This window comes from Dendrobium catenatum, unplaced genomic scaffold (assembly GCF_001605985.2).
Source record: "Dendrobium catenatum unplaced genomic scaffold, ASM160598v2 fragScaff_scaffold_1593, whole genome shotgun sequence".
In the NCBI taxonomy this organism is placed as follows: Eukaryota; Viridiplantae; Streptophyta; class Magnoliopsida; order Asparagales; family Orchidaceae; genus Dendrobium; species Dendrobium catenatum.
The window spans coordinates 686664-708318 of record NW_021320055.1 but is presented as its reverse complement, the minus strand read 5'-3'; the positions used below and the strand labels follow the sequence as shown (position 1 = coordinate 708318).

At 35.0% G+C, this 21655-nt stretch overlaps 1 protein-coding gene across 1 annotated transcript in view; it reads left to right on the top strand.

The window, feature by feature from the left end:
• The window catches only part of LOC110104314 (DNA ligase 1), a 30127-nt gene that overhangs the window by 754 nt on the left and 7718 nt on the right, over positions 1-21655 (top strand). The window contains exons 2-15 of the mRNA XM_028700785.1: positions 35-151; positions 288-389; positions 482-601; positions 10455-10685; positions 10859-10953; positions 11413-11500; positions 11636-11675; positions 12231-12283; positions 16786-16898; positions 17348-17449; positions 18717-18778; positions 18971-19042; positions 19134-19207; positions 19299-19355. Coding sequence (XP_028556618.1) covers positions 35-151; positions 288-389; positions 482-601; positions 10455-10685; positions 10859-10953; positions 11413-11500; positions 11636-11675; positions 12231-12283; positions 16786-16898; positions 17348-17449; positions 18717-18778; positions 18971-19042; positions 19134-19207; positions 19299-19355 — 1326 coding nt within the window. The remainder of the gene's footprint in view (positions 1-34; positions 152-287; positions 390-481; positions 602-10454; positions 10686-10858; positions 10954-11412; positions 11501-11635; positions 11676-12230; positions 12284-16785; positions 16899-17347; positions 17450-18716; positions 18779-18970; positions 19043-19133; positions 19208-19298; positions 19356-21655) is intronic.

Below are 21655 nucleotides of genomic sequence, written 5' to 3'. Positions count from 1 at the left end.
GGAATGATTTGTGAAGATTGTGTGTTGATGGTAGGAATTAGGTGACTTGGGTCTTGTCGCCAAGGCTAGTAGGTCTTCACAGAGAGTTTTGTACAAGCCTCAGCGTTTGACCATCACCAAAGTTTTTGATACATTTCGCGCCATTGCAAAGGTTACATAGTCTCAAGACTTGTAAATGCAGAAAATTCGTTGAAATTCGATTTATTTGCATGGTCTTAACTTTGTCTATATTTGTGAACTTATCTATTTTGTTTGAATCTTATCTACTTGATTTTCCTGCATATCAGGAATCTGGAAAGGACAGCCAAGACAAGAAAAGAAGTTACATTAAAGGTCTTCTTGTAGCTGCCACTGATTGTGAACCGTTATACATAATTCGCCTTCTTCAGGTTTAAAAGCTTTTCTTGTTGTTTTTTCTGTTAATAAATCTCACCATCATTCTGCATAGGGAGTTTCATTACTTCGAACTTTTTTTCTGCAGTCCAAAATGAGAATAGGCTTGGCGGAGAAAACAGTGCTTGTAGCTCTTGGGCAAGCATCTGTATATTCAGAAGCACTTAAGTGTGCAACTTTTAAAAATTATTCTCAGACATTGGAAGAGGTCAGGAGTTCTGTTTTATTTTAGTAATGGATTTGCCAAAGTGATTTTTTGATGCCAATTTAGCAGTAGTAATATAGATCATGACTACGTACTGCATGTAAATTATTTTGTTTTGGAAGTTGGTGTTCTTATTTAAAAAACACATACGCTTCCAGGCGACATGCTCAACATCTTTGACAAGGTTCCATTGGCCAGAATTTGCTTTATTCATTTGAGACTTATTGTTTTTACTGTTGAAAAATTATAATGAGTGATTCTTAAGACCTTATCAGCTATGTTTGATATTTACCCTTGGCAAATTAAAAGGCAGCAAGATGCAATATCTGAGCTTCACTCGATGCTCCTGATTTAGTTGAAATTAAGGTTGTGAGTCATACAATGGCTTAGCAGGCGTTTTTTTAATCATTTGTTCCAGCAGTGGATAACACAGAATTTCTGGTGCTTCGGTAAATAAAATTTAATAATGAATGCATTCCTTTCTGTTTGATAGTTGTGTCACTTCATGCCTGAAAATTGAGCTTTTAGTTTAATCATGTCACCATGTTTGATTGGATCAAATTCAACTTATATTTCAAATCATTTTGTTTGGGCATGACATAGCCTGAACGAAACCATCTGTAAACCTTTTCAAATGGACATAACATAGTCTTGCATGATCAGCATTTTTCTTGCTAAATTATGTGCAAGGGTTGATCAATGGTCAAGGTGTGTTCAACATATTGGCATAGTATATTGGAAAGTTGTTGAAACCCAGCCATTCCTAGTGCAAAGAATCCGACGGACACAGATAAATCATTGGGATGCTCTCATGGATCACACCATAATGAAGGAACGAATTTAGGAAAGATTTTATTAGAAATTTTATGTATTAAATATGTAATCTATTATTTCCTCATTAAGATATCTTGTATAAATCTATAAATAGGGAAGATAGTAATGAATAAAGACAAGCTTTTCCCTCTCAAATTCCCGATTTTAACATGGTATCAGAGCCAATGGCCTTAATTGCCGTCGAAGAAGGATCCTAGATCGTCGGAGGAGGAAGAGAAAAGAAGAAGCTTGGGGCATCTGAGACTTAATCGTTGCCGACCCATATATGCCAGACGGGATGGGTGACTCAATCTGAACTTCCGATCCGAGAGGAAGGCCAAAGTCGTCGAAGGAGCTTATTCGGACAACCACATAGGAGTCGAAGGAGCTGTAGAAGCGTCGTACCTGATCTATCAAAAAGGGAAAGTCGACGAAGGAGCGAAGCAGCCCGCTCGATCCCTCTTGCGATCGCACATCCCAGATGAAGTTGATCGGAAACCCGATCCACGCCTGTGACTCGCGTAAGGAAGCCACCGCGACCAATGACGGGATCGGCACGCCTGCGTGCGACTTGGGCGGTGGAACTGGGCCCCGTGCCCTAGTCCAATCCGAGCCTTTTTTTTTCAAGGCTCGACCGGTTCGGTGAAAAAAAATCCTTATTATCGACCTTTATTGTCGACAAGGGAAATTTATTCCGGGAAGCCTTCATTGCTAACCAAGGTCAAATAGATAGTCTTAATTACTATAATAATGTCCGAAATTAATTCCTCACAGAGCATTGACCAAACCGAGGAGTCGATGGTGCACCAAGGATGAGCGACCTCCAAAGCATGCAACATTCCTATCGTCTAAATGGGAAGAACTACCTAAAGTGGTCTCAATTTGCGAAGACCTATTTAAAAGGGAAAGGAAAAATACACCATCTTCTTGGAGGAGGACCAAAACAAGGAGATCCTACTTTTGGGGCATGGGATGAAGCAGACTCCATGATTATGTCATGGTTGTGGAATTCCTTGACTCCAGAAACTAGCGATACATTTATGTTCATTTCCACTGCAAAGGATATATGGGATGCTGCTAGACAGACCTTCTCCAAAGCTCGAGATGCGGCTCAAATCTTTGAAATTAAAGTCAAAGTTGGAAGCACAAAGCAAGGGAGTAAGACTGTGATGGAATATGCCACTATTCTATAAAATCTTTGGCAAGAACTTAATCACTATAGATGCATAGAAACCAAATGTCCGGAAGATGCCGCAATCCTAAAGAACTTTATTGAAAAAGATAGAGTTTATGGTTTTCTTACAGGACAAAATATAGAATTTGAGCAGGTTAGAGTCCAGATCCTCGACAAAGAGGAGACGCCATCACTCAATGAAATCATTTCTCTCATTCGAGCGGAAGAAAGTCGATGAGTGATGTTAGAACCAAAGACTGTTGGAAATTCAGCAATGGTGGTGAACAAAGAATTGTCATGGAAGGAGAAATGTAAATATTCTTCAAAATTTAAAGACAAGGACTCACTTTGGTGCAGCTATTGCAAAAAATTAAGACACACAAAGGAAACGTGCTGGAAAATACATGGAAAACCCTCCAGCAAGGGGTAGAATAAAAAAGATGAAACAAGGAGCACATCATATGTCAACAACACTACAAGTAAGTCAGAAGCACAGTCCAGCCTTGGAGAATTCAATAAATAAGATATTGATAAATTGAAACGACTCCTGATATCTCTTGAAAAATCAAATGCTTCTTCTTCACTTGCACTTTCAGGTAAGACTCCAATTTCTATTAGTTTAAGTACTTCAAGAAATCATTTAAAGGAATTATGGATCATTGATTCAGGAGCCACATATCACATGACCCACTCACCTACCCACCTCATAAACTATGCTTCTTGCCCAAACAACAAGAAAATCATCACTACTGATGGTTCTCTTACCATGGTTGCTGGCCAAGGAGACATAATATTATCTCCCTCACTCACCCTGAAAAATGTGCTCCACGTACCACAATTATCCACAAATCTAATATCAATACAAAAACTTACTAAACACCATAATTGTCAAGCCTTATTTAACCCTGTTTATTGCTTATTTTAAGACAAGAGATTGGGGAAGAAGATTGGACTTGCTAAGGAGAAAACATGATTGTACTACCTGGAAGAACCAAACCAATCTAAAAATAGTTGCTCTATATTATCCCTAGTCGATAGGAATTCCACTATTTGGTTTCATCATTATAGACTAGGTCACCCATCTTTTGATATCCTTATATATATGTATCCACAACTTTTCTAGAAATTAGAAAATAAAAATTTTCATTGTGAAACTTGTGAGTTGGCTAAACATAAAAGAACCTCATTCCCAAACAAAAGTGAGAGATGTGATACTCCTTTCTACCTTATTCATAGTGATATATGGGGACCTTAAAAAATCCCCAATATCTCTGGGGCACGTTGGTTTGTATCATTCATTGATGATTGCATTCAAGTCTCTTGGATCTATCTCATTAAAAATAAATCTGATGTTAGCACCATTCTTCCCATCTTTCATTCAATTATCAAAAATCAATTCGGGATAAAAATAAGGAGATTCCGCTCCGATAATGCCAAAGATTATTTCAACCAAACACTTTCCTTCTACTTCCAGAGTGAAGGGATCATCCATGAGTCCTGGGTTCACACCCCACAACAAAATGGGGTTGCATAGAGTAAAAATGGTCACCTCCTAGCCTCCACCCGAGCTTTCCTATTTCACTACAATACACCCAAATCCTATTGAGGGGAAGCTCTTTTAACTACAGCTTATCTCATAAATCGACTACTTTCAACAGCTTAGAACTCAAAACTCCAATGGAAACTTTGTCCTCCTTTTACCCAGAGTTTCGAACCCATCATAATCTTAAGCCCAAAATATTTGGATGTACTGCCTATGTTCATATTCACAGTCAGGAGAGAGGAAAATTAGATCCAAGAGCACTCAAATGCATCTTTGTTGGCTATTCAGCTACCCAAAAAAGTTATAAGTGTTATCATCCACCCACAAGAAAAATCCTTGTCTCTATTGATGTTACCTTTGATGATCAAAATTCATATTTTTCAAAATCTCATCTTCAGGGGGAGACTAAACTTGAGGAAGATGAACTGACACCTCTTGACCTTCCTCCACCACCTCAAACCAATCCACCAAAAACTCAAGATAGGGAAACAAATGACAAAGCTATCATTAGATTTGGAAAGGTTTACTCCAAACGTACAAGCTCAAGCTGTGCTCCAAAGCAGATCCAAGAATTTGAACCATCTCCTGGAAATAATTTAAGCTCACCACCTCCCTTATACCCCATAAACAACTCTATATCCTTCAACAACTTCTCTTCGCCACACAAAAATTTTCTGGTTACATTAGAAGATATCCACATTCCTAAAGATATTTATGAGGCCTTATCTGATAAAAAATGAAAAAATGCCATTAAGGATGAAATGCAGGCCCTAGAAAAGAATAAAACATGGGAGATTGTCAATCTACCGATAGGAAAAAAATCGGTCGGCTGCAAATGGGTGTTCTCAGTAAAATACAAAACTGATGGCACACTTGAGAGATATAAGGCAAAGACTGGTGGAAAAAGCCAAAAAGGGTTCACTCAAAACATATGGCATTGACTACTAAGAAATGTTTGCGTCTGTAGCCAAGATGAATACTGTCAGAATACTACTCTCGATAGCAGCCAAATACAACTGGCATCTGGAATAATTGGATGTGAAAAATGCATTATTGCATGAGAATTTAGAATAAGAGATATTTATTGAAATATCACCAGGGTTTAAAGAAAAATCTGAAGGTAACAGGATGTGCAGATTAAAAAAGGCTCTATATGGGCTCAAACAATCACCAAGGGCCTGGTTCGGAAGATTCTCTAAATTCATGCTCCTTAATGGGTATCGACAGAGTCAAGGGGATTATATATTATTCTTTAAACACTCAGACTCAGGGGAGTCACAATATTATTAGTGTATGTTGATGATATTATTTTGACTGGAAATAATGAAGAGGAGAAAGTTAGTATAAGGAAAATTCTTACTAAGGAATTTGACATCAAAGAACTTGGTAGACTAAAATACTTTATCGGAATTGAAGTAGCTCACTCCAGCAAAGGAATCTTCATTTCACAACAGAAATATATCAAAAATCTTCTAAAAGAAACATGTAAACTAGCACCGACACCAGTAGAACCTAATCTTAAACTGGGAGAAGCTAGAGAAGATCCAGATGTAGATAAAGTGGCCTACCAGAGACTTGTAGGAAAATTGATCTACCTCTCCCACACTAGAACATACATAGCATTAGCTGTAAGCATGGTCATTCAGTTTATGCAGAATCCAAAGCAGATTTACATGCAAGTAGTTGACAGGATATTGCACTACCTTAAAGGAAAACCAGGAAAATGGATTCTCTTTAAGAGAGATCGCGAATAACTCTAGAAGTATACACGGATGCTGACTACGCAGGATCACCGGTTGATAGAAGATATACCTTTGGATATTGCTCATTTCTTGGAGGTAACTTAGTTACACGGAGAAGCAAGAAACATAATGTGGTGGCAAGATTCAGTGCAGAAGCAGAATATCGAGCTATGTACTTGGGAATATGTGAGCTACTACGGATCAAAATAATTCTAGAAGACTTAAAGGTCAAGTGGGATTAGCCCATGAAGTTACATTGTGACAACAAATCAGCAATCAACATAGCCCACAATCCAGTTCAGCATGACAGGACCAAACACATAGAAGTGGACAAACATTTCATTAAAGAAAAAATAGACAATGGTCTAGTAAGTGTCGACCATGTATCATCAAAGGATCAACTTGCAGATATTCTTACCAAATGATTGGACAGTTCTGTCTTTCTCAGAATGATTGACAAGTTGGGAATGACAGATCCATATTTCCCAACTTGAGGGGGAGTGTTGAAATCCAGCCGTTCCCAATGCAAAGAATCCGACGGACACAGATCAATCCATGGGATGCTCTCATGGATCACACCATAATGAAGGAACGAATTTAGGAAAGATTTTATTAGAAATTTTATGTATTAAATCTGTAATCTATTATTTCCTCATTAAGATATCTTGTATAGATCTATAAATAGAGAATATAGTAATGAATAAAGACAAGCTTTTTCCTCTCAAATTCTCAGTTTTAACAGAAGTATCTAAACATCCCTCTTTTCTATTAAAAAAGAGGCACTTTCAAGAATGGATGGTAGTTCCCAAATATTAAATTTATATAATCCCTTTTGAATAAAAAACATAATTTCATTATAAATTATTTTTGGCTATTATTTATGAAAGATTGCAAGTGTTGCTTAATGGTTTTTGGGTAGGATTTGTTCTTAGATGTGTGCTTAGGTATGCCTACATGTTGATAGCTAATCATGTAAAAGCAAAGAAATTATTTTAGCTTGTTAGGTGAATTTGAGCTATGATGCATTGACATGGACATGGGTCACATAAACAATATTTGACTTGGACAATGAAACACATCTATGAGATAATGATTTAACATAGATGATGAGACATGCCTATTGAAAATATTGTCATTGACACGCATTAGACATGACATTATAATATTATATTTTAAAAAATGATAAAAATATGATAATTGCAATAATGAAATTAATATGAAATGAATTGATATAATAATAAATTCATTTTAGTTGCTCAGTAAATAATATGATATTATAAATTGTTAATTTGTAGTTGAGAAAATTGATTATTTTGTCTAAAATAAAAAGTAAATATTTGAAAAAAATGGATAATAGAGTAGAAAAAGAAAATAAAATTAGTGGTGTCCACTTGCAATTTGAGAATAAAGCTTTCAGGTATACTTTTATTAGAGTCCGCACATCTCCAAATTGACCCCCAAAGTGATTGATTGTCATTGAAACTTCGTGGTGTACTCGTCCATATATTGGCCCTTAGCACTATCTGAAACTGCCATTTTTTCCACTGCTTTTCTACGTACTTCATTAGTTAGAATTCTTAATGTTTTAGTTGCTTAAGCATCTCCTAAGTCACTTCATGATGGCCATTCATTTCACCACCTAAGACATGATGACTTTACTTCAACCGGGCAAAGGCAACTTTATCTTTGGTGTCATACCCGTACAAGGTGAAATAGTATCCAATTAATCTATCCATGCATCAAGCTCCTTGAAATTGACCATTGTATCATATATAGGCTTATCTAATTTAGCTTTTATGCTTTAAATGACTACATATTTCTTTCATGAATGGTAGCTATAATCTTGTCCTAATTCCCTCTGCTCATGTTTGTACCTTTCGTGGGATGAGGATTATAATTTGGCCACTAGTTGTAGTGGCAGTTATTTGAAGCCTCATTAACTCCATCATGATGGCCATCTACTTTGTTATCCTTTTAACTTTTTTTATCCTTGTAACTTGAGCTAGAATTATTATTATCCATCGATTAACTTTCTTTCATTTCATCTCATTTCTTTTTTGACTTCTGATTCATCTCTAATACTAGAAGCAGTTGTTCCTTGTTATGTATCCCTTCTTCTTATGTATCATGCACGAAGAATTGGTGCTCTAATACAAACTTAATCCTTAGATTCTCTTCTCAATAATGTTTTCTTCTATATATAAAATTATGTTTTCTGCTTTATATAAAATTTCTTCCATGTTATTGTTTTTTCCTCCATCAGAGAGAAAGTAGTTGTCGCAACCCGACTTATTTTATGTTAAAACACAAAAAAACATCAAAATTCAATCCAATGACAACAACAATAGGGAAAAAATGATAATAGGAAACAACAACGTGAGATTAGCAATGTAGTGGGGTATAATATCAGGATCAATAATAGACCATCAATGCAAGGTAGTCACCATCAGCCACATCACCTTTAACAACAAGGCAACGATTGTTGCTATATGGAAATTACAATAAAATACACACAAAAAGTCAAGCATAGAGGATCTTGACAATAAGTGATAAAGAACGCAACAATCTAGTTTTAACAGTATTTATCTTTTTTGTATGTTGTCTGATTGATGATCTGATCATGTTTATGCACTTTTGATGATATCCTCAACATGACGATTTAAGAATCACCCGCATTGGCAATTTCTTACGTACTTCTATTGAGTATAGGTTACGGCGTCATACTAATGTTTCTCAAAATCAATGTGGATTCATGCCGGGTAGGTCTACTATGGAAGTTATACATTTATTGAGAGGTTTAGTGGAGAAGTATAGAGAGAATAAGGAGGATCTACATATGATATTTATTGATTTAGAAAAAGTTTATGATAAAGTTCCAAGAGAGATTCTATGAAGAGTTTTAGAAAAGAAAGGGATTTATAATGGTTATACTCAAGTCATTAAAGATATGTATGCAAGAGATGTTACTATGTTTAAACACAAGGTGGTTTAATCAAGTATTTTCCTATTTCAATCTTATTACATCAAGGATTAGCTTTAAGCCCATATCTTTTTTTTCTTTAGTGATGGATGTTCTTACTAAACATTTGCAAGAGAATGTACCCTGGTTTATGATTCTTGCTGATTATATTCTTTTGATAAGACTAGGGAGGAAGTTGAAGGTAAACTTGAATTATGGAGGTCAACCTTAGATTCTAATGGCTTTTATTTGAGTAGATCTAAAATTGAATATATGGAATGTAATTTTAGTAGTAATAGATTTAGTGGGGGGTTTGTGACTTTGGGCGATCAAGTCATTAATGAAAGTACATGTTTTAGATAGCTCAGGTCTATTGTTCAGAGTGATGTTGAAATAGATGGGGATATTATTAATATATTTCAAGTTGGATGGTTGAAGTGGAGGAATGCATTAGGCTTGTTGTGTGATAAAAAAGGACCCTTCAAACTTAATATGAGGAAAATTCTATAAGATGGTGGTGAAACTTGTAATGCTTTATGACGTAGAATGTTGGCCATTAAAAAAGAATAATAAAATTAAGTTAAGTGTTGTAGAGATGAGGATGCTCAGTTGGATGAGTGGCTTTACTTTGAGAGATAGAATGCAAAACAAGCATATAGGTGCAAAGGTTGGAGTAACTCGGTAACTCCTTTGGCTAATAAGATTAGAAAGAGTTGCCTTCGATGGTTTGGTCACATAGAGCGTCAGCCTTCTGATCACCCGATTAGGAGAGTAGAATGTGTTGAATCAAGAGTATATACCAAGCATTTTTTGTACTAGATTTGATCTATGTTAAGAAAGTCAAAGGTAGACTTATGGTTAGAAAATATTAGAAATTACCTTTTTTATTAGATTTAGATGAGAATTTGACTCTTGAGCGTGACAAAATGGAGAAAAATGATTCATGTAGCTGACCTCATATAGTGGCATAAAAGCTTGATGTTGTTGTTATTGTTTTAATGATATCCTCTTGGCTTTCAACGTAGGTGATTCTTGTGATTTGAGAATCACCCACATTGGCATTTTCTATGTAGAAACTGGACAGTTATAACTTCATTGAATGTGATTTTCTAGGTCTTTTTTTGATTTGACTCCCAAATTACAAGGAAAGTTTTCCCTTATATACTTCTTTTTAAGTGTACAAACAAATTGATTATTCACTTCACGATCTCATCCCGAATCAATTTTAGTAAACATATTCCTCAAACCTTAGAGGCATTCAACATGATTATTCACTTCATAATCTCAACAAGTGTAGAAATATGAATATTATTATGTAATACACGTCTTAACTGACATTGCATTATCTCAGCCGTTACTAGATTGCTAAAACGAATTTAATTCTTTAACTAAATAGTAATCCTGGAATTGTATCCATGGGTTTGTAGCTTTCGACATCGATCTTCACGTTTACGAAGCTGAATTTCAGTGTGGCAGTATATTTTAAATACTTCACCTCAGAGTATAATCTCAATCATGGTTAAGTATTATGAATGCTTAATTGGAATTCGATCATAGTTAAGCTTAGTTTCTACCTATTTGCCTGATTTGTGTTTATTATTGATTTTCATTTTCATGCACACTAGGCTGCAAAGATCATTAAACAAGTATATTCTGTTCTGCCGGACTACGGTAAAATTGTGCCTGCTCTTCTTCATGTTGGGGTACTGAAACTTTCAGAGGCATGCAATTTCTCTTTGGGTGTGCCAGTGGGACCTATGCTGGCTAAACCTACAAAATCAGTCTCTGAGATCCTAGACAAATTTCAAGGAACCGAGTTTACATGTGAATATAAGTATGATGGTGAGCGGGCTCAGGTATTGCTGCAAACTCTAATTGTCTTCTTTGATTTGCAAATTATGAAACTTGTCTTATCATTTTTAGAGACATTCCTGGCATGTATGATCCATGTTTGGATGTTACTACGCAGAATTTTATAAATTTGTGCACATGCTTCAAGTTGCTTTCTGTTTTCTTTCTTGAATTGCAGATACATTACATGGAAGATGGTTCTATAGAGGTATATAGCCGTAATGCTGAACGAAATACTGGAAAATACCCTGATGTGGTCAGTGCTGTATCAAGGTTGAACTATAACTTTATCTTTAGTACTTATGTTTTGTTGAGTATTGAATCAAATATATATTATTCTTTCAATTTGAATGGAGTTATAAAACTTATTTTGCAATTTTGGCTTATTTATTTATTTTTCTCCTATACATATATTTATCTATTATAATTATTTTTAAAGCTATACCACTTTCACTATATTGATCTGGTGTCAATCGCTCGGCCACTAGGGTTTTACTTCGATTTGTTATAATTTCTAACAACAATGATTGATCAAACTTTACCATTTTGGTTCCTAGTGAAAGCTTTCCTATTTGTATAAACAAAACATTTTCCTTTTCTTTGCACAATTCTGACGTTTGTTTACAGAAGTGCACTTGCTCTGTGCATTTGTATGCGTGTAATTGGTTTAGCATTATATCATTAACATTTTTAATGATATTAATTATGCATAATTATCAAATTTTAATGCAGATTCAAGAACCCAGAAGTAAGCTCTTTTGTGTTGGATTGTGAAATTGTTGCATTTGATCGTGAGAAGCAGAAAATCTTACCTTTCCAGGTAACAACTGTATTTGTAGGATTTATTATGGTAATTAACTAATATTTGTTACTTGACAGAAGCCATGGAAAAATTTAAACCAATATTTGTTGCTTCTGGTGCAATAAACATCATGTTTATGCTTTCAATATTCAGGTATTGTTACTAATTAGAGGGAGGCCTAGAGCAGTAATTAGTAATTAGGTTGATAACCCTCTAATCAAGAGGCCATGGGTTGGCGTTATGGAAATAACCTCTCTTTGCAATAAAGGGCAAGTTTGCATGCATTAACTTTTGATGCGGACATCCAACCGTCCATGGCTATTCGAGGAGCTGAAGATCAACGGCTATCATCGTCCCACATTAACATTTTGTAAGCCTTAGGGGCATATGTGTATTGTTTTAGTTTCTTAGGCCTATATATAGAGGCCCTTTCTTATGTAATGGGATGATGAATTGTTAATGAAATTTTATTTTACTTGTTTGATCTCTTAGTGAGTTCATAAGAGGAGAAGGATTTCTTTGTGAGTTCCGAGATTCCCAAGATCTCTTTGTGAGTTCTTGAGGAAGTGGAAGGATCTCTTTGTGAGTTCCGAGATTCTCAAGATCTCTTTTTGAGTTCTTGAGGAAGTGGCGCTTGTAGATCTCTTTGTGAGTTCTATTGGAGGTGTTGCTCGAGGTGTGTAGCTCCGGATTTTTTTTTTCCTAAACCCAATTTATTTCTTCTCTACCTAACCAAACTCTCTTCCTCCCAAATCCCCTCCACCGGCCCTCCTCCATGAGCAACTCAAAGTTCGCAGGGAGGTATTGGAGTTATTTTATGTTTATAATTAAATTCATTCTATAGGAGCAATGAATTGTTTGTAATTTTTATACATTACAATACTAAGATATATTCCCAAAACCTCTTGGATAATTTACTGTCCTTTTTGTGCTTGGTCTCGGAGGGTTGGCTACTCGCCTTATCTAAGCTGTTTGATTATTAGCTATGTCGTGTATATCTGTCCATCTATAGAATCCAAATCATGAGATGCAGATTGTGGAAATTAGAGTTACAGGTATGTGAATTAATGAGTTTGATTCGGTATGATGATTGAATGAGGTAACTGCCTGTTACGGTTGGTAAGGTGGAAATCCAGCTCAACAGCCAATGACATGAAACTTTCTTAATACTGCTTTTTTCCAACAGCTTTTGAGCCCCTTCAAATTATCTTCAATTAGGATCATAGAGGAGCTTTTTTTTTGGGCATCAAGGGATTAGCACCCATTTTCATGTTCCCTTTGGGTAGAACCAAGAAAAAAACATTTGTCTATCTTCTAACCTCTTTAAGTTAGGTAATAAGGATGTTGGAAAAAGTTTCCATCACATGATATTTTCCTCCTTTCTTCCTGGGCTAGTTTAGATCATTTTTCTGATATCGCACTGCATCTTTCTTGTTTGGTTTGGCAGTTCAGGCCATATCGAGTAGATTATGATCCAATCTCACAACTTAGACATTCCTTAGCTACTAAAGCTTTTGCTTGCATTCTTGCAAATCTGCTTTGAGCAGGACATATCCTCATGATTAAAGATGCAAACACGGGTAGTTACATGATCCCTTTGAAGAGATTTTCTATTTTTCTGACTGTTTTATCTGCTGACAGTTGCCAGTTTGACTAGATCATTTGAAAGTAATTTCTAGATTAATTATTTTTCTGTAAGTGTTTCTTTTCTGTCCTTCACTTCAATTTGATCCATTTGCCTTTTACTTAATTTCTCTTCTTGTTATCATAAATTTGTATCTTGCCCCATGCTATACATGGGAAACTATTTCATCAAATGATTAAAAAAAGTAAGAAAACATTTATTGATTCAGAAAGTCAAAACAAATCACACATTTAAACATAAAAATCTAATGTCTTATAACAGTATTTTTTTAAAGTAATGGTAAAGGAGGATTCATAAAACTAACCCTAAATTGCTGGGATAGGGTGATGACGAGTCCCGTCAAATGGTGAAAATTAAAATGAATTACATGATCATACGCTACTGTATAAAATTAGAATCTGATTACTGATATCAATCAGTTCATAAGCTTCTTAACCTGCATGAATTGGTAAAATTTTACTTCTTAGAAACCGTAGCAAAAAAAAAAACCTTTAGTCTGTTTATTAAATTGCCTTTAACGACTATGGCAGCTTGAAGCCTATAACAATATAGACAAGCATACAGTTGCTTGTACATGAACTATTAGCTGCTAAACAATATTAAATTTCTAATTAAAGTATTTCAACTAAGATAGATATTTATTCAAAATATATTTTTTAGATATATAAAATGATAAGAAACACCAATAAATGTGATGCAGGACAATAATGCTTAAGATGATATTGATTTAGGATTTCACACGCTTAAATGTTAGAGAACAATATTAAGTATAACTTATATTGATTTAAACGATAAAATAAAACAATGAAGCGATAAAACAAGCTTAAGCCAAATTACATGCATAAAGGTTAATATCTTAAATGAGATGCAGATTGTGGAAATTAGAGTTACAGGTATGTGAATTAATGAGTTTGATTCGGTATAATGATTGAATGAGGTAACTGCCTGTTACGGTTGGTAAGGTGGAAATCCAGCTCAACAGCCAATGACATGAAACTTTCATAATACTGCTTTTTTAAAACAGTCAATTACTCTAACGTTGCATGCATGGATGGTTTTCAACAAGAAATCCCTTTGCTAACAACAAGACTAGTCACTATGAAAGGATCCCTCACTTGACTCTCTGAATCACTAGGCTTAAGCGGAGGGGAGTTAACAAGATCTTTGTGAATCAAACTAAAACCACAATTGAAAAGCGACTAGGAAGATAAAAGAGTGGGAGGAAGAGTTTACCCAAAGAAATGAAATACGAAGCTCCGGTGCGGTAGTTTAGGTTGTATGGAAGAGCAAGTAGTGCAGCTTCTTCTTCCCCTTCGTCCTTGGATGAAGTATCAAGCCAACAATAATGGTTCGACCAAAGCTAGGAGAGGGAATCCTTTTCCAAAATCTGAAATTAATTTTCAGATTTCTACTTGGAGGGAACTAGGATTTAAAGATTTGAAATTCAAATAAGTGGAGGAGAAGGAAAGTATTTTATAGATTGGGGAATTGATTGGTGTCTTCAAAAGGAAGGTGATTTAGTGGGGGATTGAGAGAGAGGGGGAGGGGCCAGTGACATCATGAGTGGGGAAGGCTTTGATTAGGGTTTTTAATGCTTGCCTAAATGGGATCTTTAATTGAGGCCAAATAAATTAAATCATATCCAGATTGAATTTGATTTGGATGAGATTTAGGAAACTTTCCTAAAATAGATTTCTATTTTAGGAAATAAATCAAATTTCAAAATTGATTGGAAATTTAAAATTATGGCTTTATAAATTAGGAGTTATGAAAAAGGCAAGTATTGATGGGGTCTGATGTGTGGAGAGAAGGGGGCGGCGGCTAGGGCTAGGGCTTGGTTGGAGTTGGCGGTTTGGAGGGGGAAAAGTGGGTGGTCGGTTGGGTTAAGGTGTGGAGGGGAATTTGGGCCGAGAGGTGGAGGGGCTTTAGTGGGATTGGGGGTGGCGGCTTAAAGGAGGAAGAGGAGGGGAGGAAGGGAAGAAGAGGAAAAGATAGGGAGGAAAATAGCCACGAACCCAGACGCTTCCAAGGTTGGTGGATGATTCGTTTCCCTCTCCTAGGGATTTCTCTCCAAAGCTCTCAAGCTCTCACAAACATACAAAGTTGCAGAAAATTTTTATTAGAATTTTTCATTAGTCCTCTCGAAGAAGAGGAGGGACTTAAATAGTCCAATACATGAAGGGAAAAATAAAAGACAGTATACCCCCTAGGGCTTATAAATAACTAATCATTCGAGTAAGGGCATAAATAGAAAAGTATATAAATAAATCAAAATATATAAAATAACTCAAAAATAAATTGGCGCGATCGTGGCCGTAGATCGTTGGCCCCGCCTCCGGTAGATTTTATAAGGCCCGATGTCCTCATCAAAATGGTAGGTTAAAGGTTAAAGATTTACATTGAAATTATAGTAGTTGCATTATCAATAGTGCTCCCAATAAGACTTCAATTGGGTGGCTTATGCTATTCTTCTGCATTTACTGTTAAAAGTTACTTCTTGAACCACAATTGCTGTTATTTCTACCACAATGCAGTTTGTCTAAGGCAAAATTTTGGAAAATTAGTAAATAACCATCATCTGAAAGGACACTATTTTTTGTTAGATACTTTTCCCACCCCTGAGAATTTGACTCTTCATAGGACACGATGGAGAAGAAAGATTCATGTAGCCGACCCTACATAGTGGGATAAAGGCTTGATGTTGTTATTTGTTATACTTTTCCTACCCCAAAAGTAACTAGAAATCTATCTCAAATGAAGCCTATGTTGCACTAAATTCCATTAGTAATTAATCTCTTAAAATTTTTCTGCATCTTTGAGATGCCAGTGCTAAGAATGTTCAATGCTATTTTCTATGGGTTTGCATTGGTTAGTTCAATCCATTTGCTTTACAGACTAGTTGAATGATTGATTTCAGTTATAAATTATGTATGCTTGCTGACATAAGTAAGAAAAACAACCAATGTGCTGCAAATGTTGAGCAAAACATCTGCTCAGCATGAGCACATTTTATTAAATATATTCAATGGGGGAAAATTGAATTAAATTAGAGATGTTTAGGTTTTGATGTTGCTTTGCGCTTTGGTTTTGTTGATTGAGGGGCTTTTCTATGTGACTAGCCAATGATGTATAGTCCTTTCATTCATTGGCTCATATTTTTTTGTGGCTAACATCAAAATTTGTTTAAAAAAATTGTTATTATTAATATTGTTTTTGTTATTATTATCCTTGTTCTTATCCTTATCCTTATTATTATTATAATTATAATTTTGTGATATTTTATTTTTTATTACTACTGTTGTTTGCCCAAAGTCCGAATGAGGAAGATTGATAATTAATATTAGCTTGACAACCGATCATAAAACTCATGTCAAATCTAATGAAATTAATTCAAAATTGAATCTTATTAGTGCCAGAGCATTCGATGTGGTACAACTTTTGTCAATTGTGGTAAGTACACAGGCAGTCTCTTAAGCGTCTTATTACAACTTAATCCGAACTTTGTTAATTTGTTGTTATTTTATACCAATATGTAAAAAATGGGTTGAGTAATGCTCAAACATTGTTAATTTGTTGTTATTTTATATCTAAATGATATCTTCTTTCACCACAATCCTTTGTGAATTTTAAAGTGTTGATTATGTGCATCTTTCTGCAGGAACTTTACAATTCTTTTGCGGAAGTACCAGGAGAATTTCGTTTTGCAACTACAATAACATCTAATGATCTTGAAGAAATACAGAAGTTCTTAGAAAAAGCTGTCAGCTCCAGGTATTTTGATAGATGAATCATCCTTGTAGCTGTAAAGAAACTTCGGTTTAATCGATTATTGCTTTATATTTTGATTTTTTTGCAGTGTTTTTGTTAAATGTGATTTTTGGTTTCATGTTCACTATCAGTGGATTCTTATTTTTTAGTTACCTGGAGCATCACGAATTCATTATCCCTGTTGCTTTGGCTTGATATATTGTTATTTCAAAGATAGTGCACCTTGGATATATATTTAGTAGGGGGCTGCCTTCTCTAAGGTTATAGTTGTTAGTGATCTATCGCCCCATGCATTAAATGCTTCCTTGCTGATACAATTCCACACCTGCTTTAGTTTCATTAGAGGCTTTTTAGGTTCAGTGTTGAGTTATTTATGTGTAATTTTATTATTTGCTGTTGTCTTTCTACCTTCTAACAATTATTTCTAACAATTATCTTTAATGTATATGAAGCTGTGAAGGGTTGATTATCAAAACTTTGGACAAAGATGCGACATATGAGCCTTCGAAAAGGTCAAACAACTGGTTAAAATTAAAAAAAGATTATATGGACAGGTGCTGTGGTTGCTATCTAATATATTTTGATTTACTTTTTGTCATTGAATTCAAGATTTCTTTTTAGCTTTTGAACTGTTGCCTTGGAGTAGAGCCATCATGGATATGCCTTTAACCCGTGTTGTTCATGTGATTTATCTTGTTTATTTTCCATGAATGTCATTTATTTTTTTCCTATCTATTATTGTTCAATAACTTTTGTATTTATTTAAAATCTTGCGATACAAATTAATATTAAGTGCTTTGCCTCATTAGTGCATTTTTCTTTAGTCTCAAACTAGATTAGGAAAATGCATGGCTTGAGATGCTTGATTTCGGTAATTGGGAACGAATATTTTTTTATATTCACTGATTAAAATAGACTTAAGAAACATATTGTTAGCTTCACTATATTGTGATTTATTTTTCTGAGGAAAGAAAAATATTCCTTACATTAATGATAAAATAATATAACATTGCTGAATGTTACCATGGAGCTTTGGTGCCACTCTATTGCTTGATGTTGCAGTGGAGTTCTGATACCACTTCACGCAGTGTTCTAGCTAATAAATTGAATTATATATGAAGATAGTTTGAGTTGATGTTTAGCTTGAAGTTGTGTGGAAGTCTGGAATTACAATTGATTCAAGCAACTCGGTAATATAATTAACATGCAAGATTTAAAACAACGGAAAAACACATGCTGTTTTGTTATGAGGCAGCTGATTTTTCGCATGAGATACATTGTGGTGCCTTTTAATGCGCAAGGATTTTTTGCACATGAGAAAGTTGAATCTAAGTGAAGTCACTATTGAAGTGAAGAAACATCATTAGAAAAATGGTATTCCTTGCCTAATAAACATCAATGGAATCCTAACAATATATTATTATTAGGAAGAGTTGTTGTCATGGACGTGGGTTGATGATAGCTGGTTCTCCTTGCTTTCTGATACCCTTTCCATCCTTCAGCCACGTAACATTTTAAACTAATTGTACGTTATACTGATGCTCTAATGTGTACCTTAATAGTCTTGAAGATGATTTCACTCAGTCACTTTGTTAAATTACCCATGATGACATGTTATCATGACCTTTTCAGTTTCTTAAGCATGCTCAGGCTTCCTTCTTTCTTGTGGGTGAAGTTCAACTTGGTTGCTGAATTTTTATGTCACCAGATGACCAATTTTATCGCAAACGATATTCATGAATGCAAATTTCTATTTTGAGTTTGTTTTCCTTACTAAGTTATATTTTTTTATTCCGCTTATGAAGTTATTCGTTGATGCAGTGTAGGAGACACTTTAGATCTAGTTCCCATTGCTGCCTTCCACGGTCGTGGAAAACGCACAGGTACCTACTTGCGTAACTCTTCTGTTGGCCCTCTGTTGAATGAATTTGCTTATATAGAAATTCCTCACCCAAGATTGGTGTATCAGTTTCTATTGGTCCGATGTATTTCTGAACAAAACGCGAATGGTTAATTTTTTTTGCTATCAGTTCAATTTTTTCACTCGATGATTTTTTTTTCTGGCAATTGAGCAGGTGTTTATGGTTCTTTTCTTCTTGCTTGCTATGATGAACAAAATGATGAATATCAAAGCATATGTAACATCGGTAAGATGATGATTGTTCATCATATAGGCTAATTGTTTATTATCAACATTTCTTTTGATCTTGGTAAAATAATCATTTATATATTCTTTAGGTACTGGGTTTTCTGAGTTGCAGCTTGAAGAGAGGTCCAAAAGTCTTGGAAGTAAAGTTATACCAAAGCCAAAAGTAATCCTTTTATATCTGATTGTAGCACGCCAGAGCTTTTATTTATGTTTTCCTTCTAAACGTATGGTATCTGGCTTACACCTCATTTCAGCCATACTATAGAGTTGCTGATTCAATGAATCCTGATGTCTGGTTCGAGCCAGCAGAGGTATTGTGATATTCTATTACATGGTTTATTTATTTATTTTTTAGCAACATAATTTTGTGCTTTACTGTTTTCCATTTTCTGTATAAAATCCAAGAGTTATTACTGAACATGGTAAGTGTTGTCCCCACGACTGGTATGCATTTAAAAACCTTAATATATTTTGTGTGCTGCATTTTTTTTCTGTTCTTTTTAAATCATCAAGCTTTCATTATTGATAGTTCTAATTCTCACCGGTTATGCTCTTTCTATCAGGTTTATGATTACCATGATTAGTAGCTGTTTTAATCTTTAATAATGCCTCTTTATGGAGACAAATATGCTAACATACAATGTAAAACAACTCTTCATTGAAGATAATATTACAAGACAAAGTTCATTTTGGTGCATTGATTATTGGTTCTTGTAGATTGCAGAATTTCAATAGAATAACTTTTCATTCTTGGAATTGTGAACTAAAGTAATTTGGGACAAGGGATAATCAAATCGGCCCTCATACTACCCTTGTGATGCAAGTGCAAACAGGGCCACAAGTCTAATTGTGTGTGCGCACCATTTTCTTGCTGGCACCATCGCATTGAGCCCAGCTGGCCAGATGCATGGAATGATTGGACCGATTGGGATGTTATAGGTAAACATAAGTACATAACAATCAATGCTTGCTAATATTCTTGTTGTCACCATAAAATTGACCCCAACCTGAGATTTGACTTGCATTATGTTTACGCAATCTTTTGATTTTGAGGCTTACGCCTCAAAACGCCTTGAGGCTTACGCCTCGCCTCACGAATGAAAAACGCCTCAATACCCGGATACGCAATTTTAAACATTGGGAGGGAGGGAGGAAGGGGGTCAGCAAACTTGATGATCCAGCCAGGTTTTACACCCAAGTGATAATTGTGCATTCATGATAACTTACGAAGTGAAATTCTGAAAAAGTGGAAGTGCAAAGCAAAACATTTGAAAGTATGAAGCAAAGTGAAGTGTTAGTTCTAAAGCATAAAATGTAAATTTTTAGTAATTATATTTAGTTATTGTTTAATGTGTACTATGAGGTTTAAGTAGTAAAAAAAAAAAAACGATTCATTTGAAAATATGGGTTTTGATTGATTGTATATTCACAGAACGTTAAAGCTCATATCATGTCAATTCCAAATCATGTGAAATGCAGTGCTGAAAGTTTATATCAGAACCTTTGTCATTATTTATATAAGAAGTTTTACTTGAAAATTCAACATCCTTTCTTATTGCCCATCCGTATGTGGGTGAAATGCAATACTGAAAGTCAATTTGGTACCTAAGGCTTTTTGAATCTTTTTCCACAATCTAGAAGTGGATCAGACATCTCTATCAAAGACTATTAATTTTGGATGGTAATGTATATTTAAGTCATAATCTTTGATAAGCTCCTACCAGCGTCTGTTTTAAATTAAGCTCTTTTGATTAGATGTGTTTAAGGCTTTTATGATATGTGAAGACATCATACTTGACTCCATATAAATAATGCGACATCATACTTGACTCCATATATATAATGCCTCCAAATTTTAATTATAAAAATCATAGTTGCTAATTCCAAACAAGGTTTAAAATTGCGTAAATAAGCCTCGAGGCGTTTTTTGTCCGTGAGGCGAGGCGTAAGCCTCGACGCGGTGTGAGGCGTAAGCCTCACGGACGAAAAATTGCGTAAATGAGAATTTAAGTATGCTAGCAAGTAAATAACAATAAGAGTCTATCATACAATAACAACATCTAAATGAGAAGTGAAATTAGTGGAAAATAATAAAATAGATGCAATATATACATCTCATAGCATAATTCAAATTACAAAACTACAAATATAAGTCTATTAAAACTCCCAACGTACAAATAAGAAAGAACATCTAAAATCCAATCATGTCACATTACTAAATGGGTCTTCAAATGAGGCATCTTCATCTCCAATTGTATCTATGAATGTCAAATCTTCATCATCTTTAATGTTTGTGGGCTCCGAAAATTCTCATTTTATGTTATGTGTGATCCCAGCCTCTCCACGTCATCCGTCTATTTTTCTTTTAAGTGTTTGTATGACGACGATGACAGAGAGTTTTAACTGGATTAGGTTCCGGGGGAATTTTCAGAAGACAGATTGGGTTTTAGATAAGACATTACCCAGAGATTTCGCCCTCATTTTTGTGAGGACTTTTTGATCTGAGTTCTGGTTTCCTATAGGCGCAAGCTCCTATAGTTAATTATCTCTCCTGATAACAGGAGAGAACTTTCGATTAAGGCTAGTCGTTTAAGCGTTCACATAGGTTATG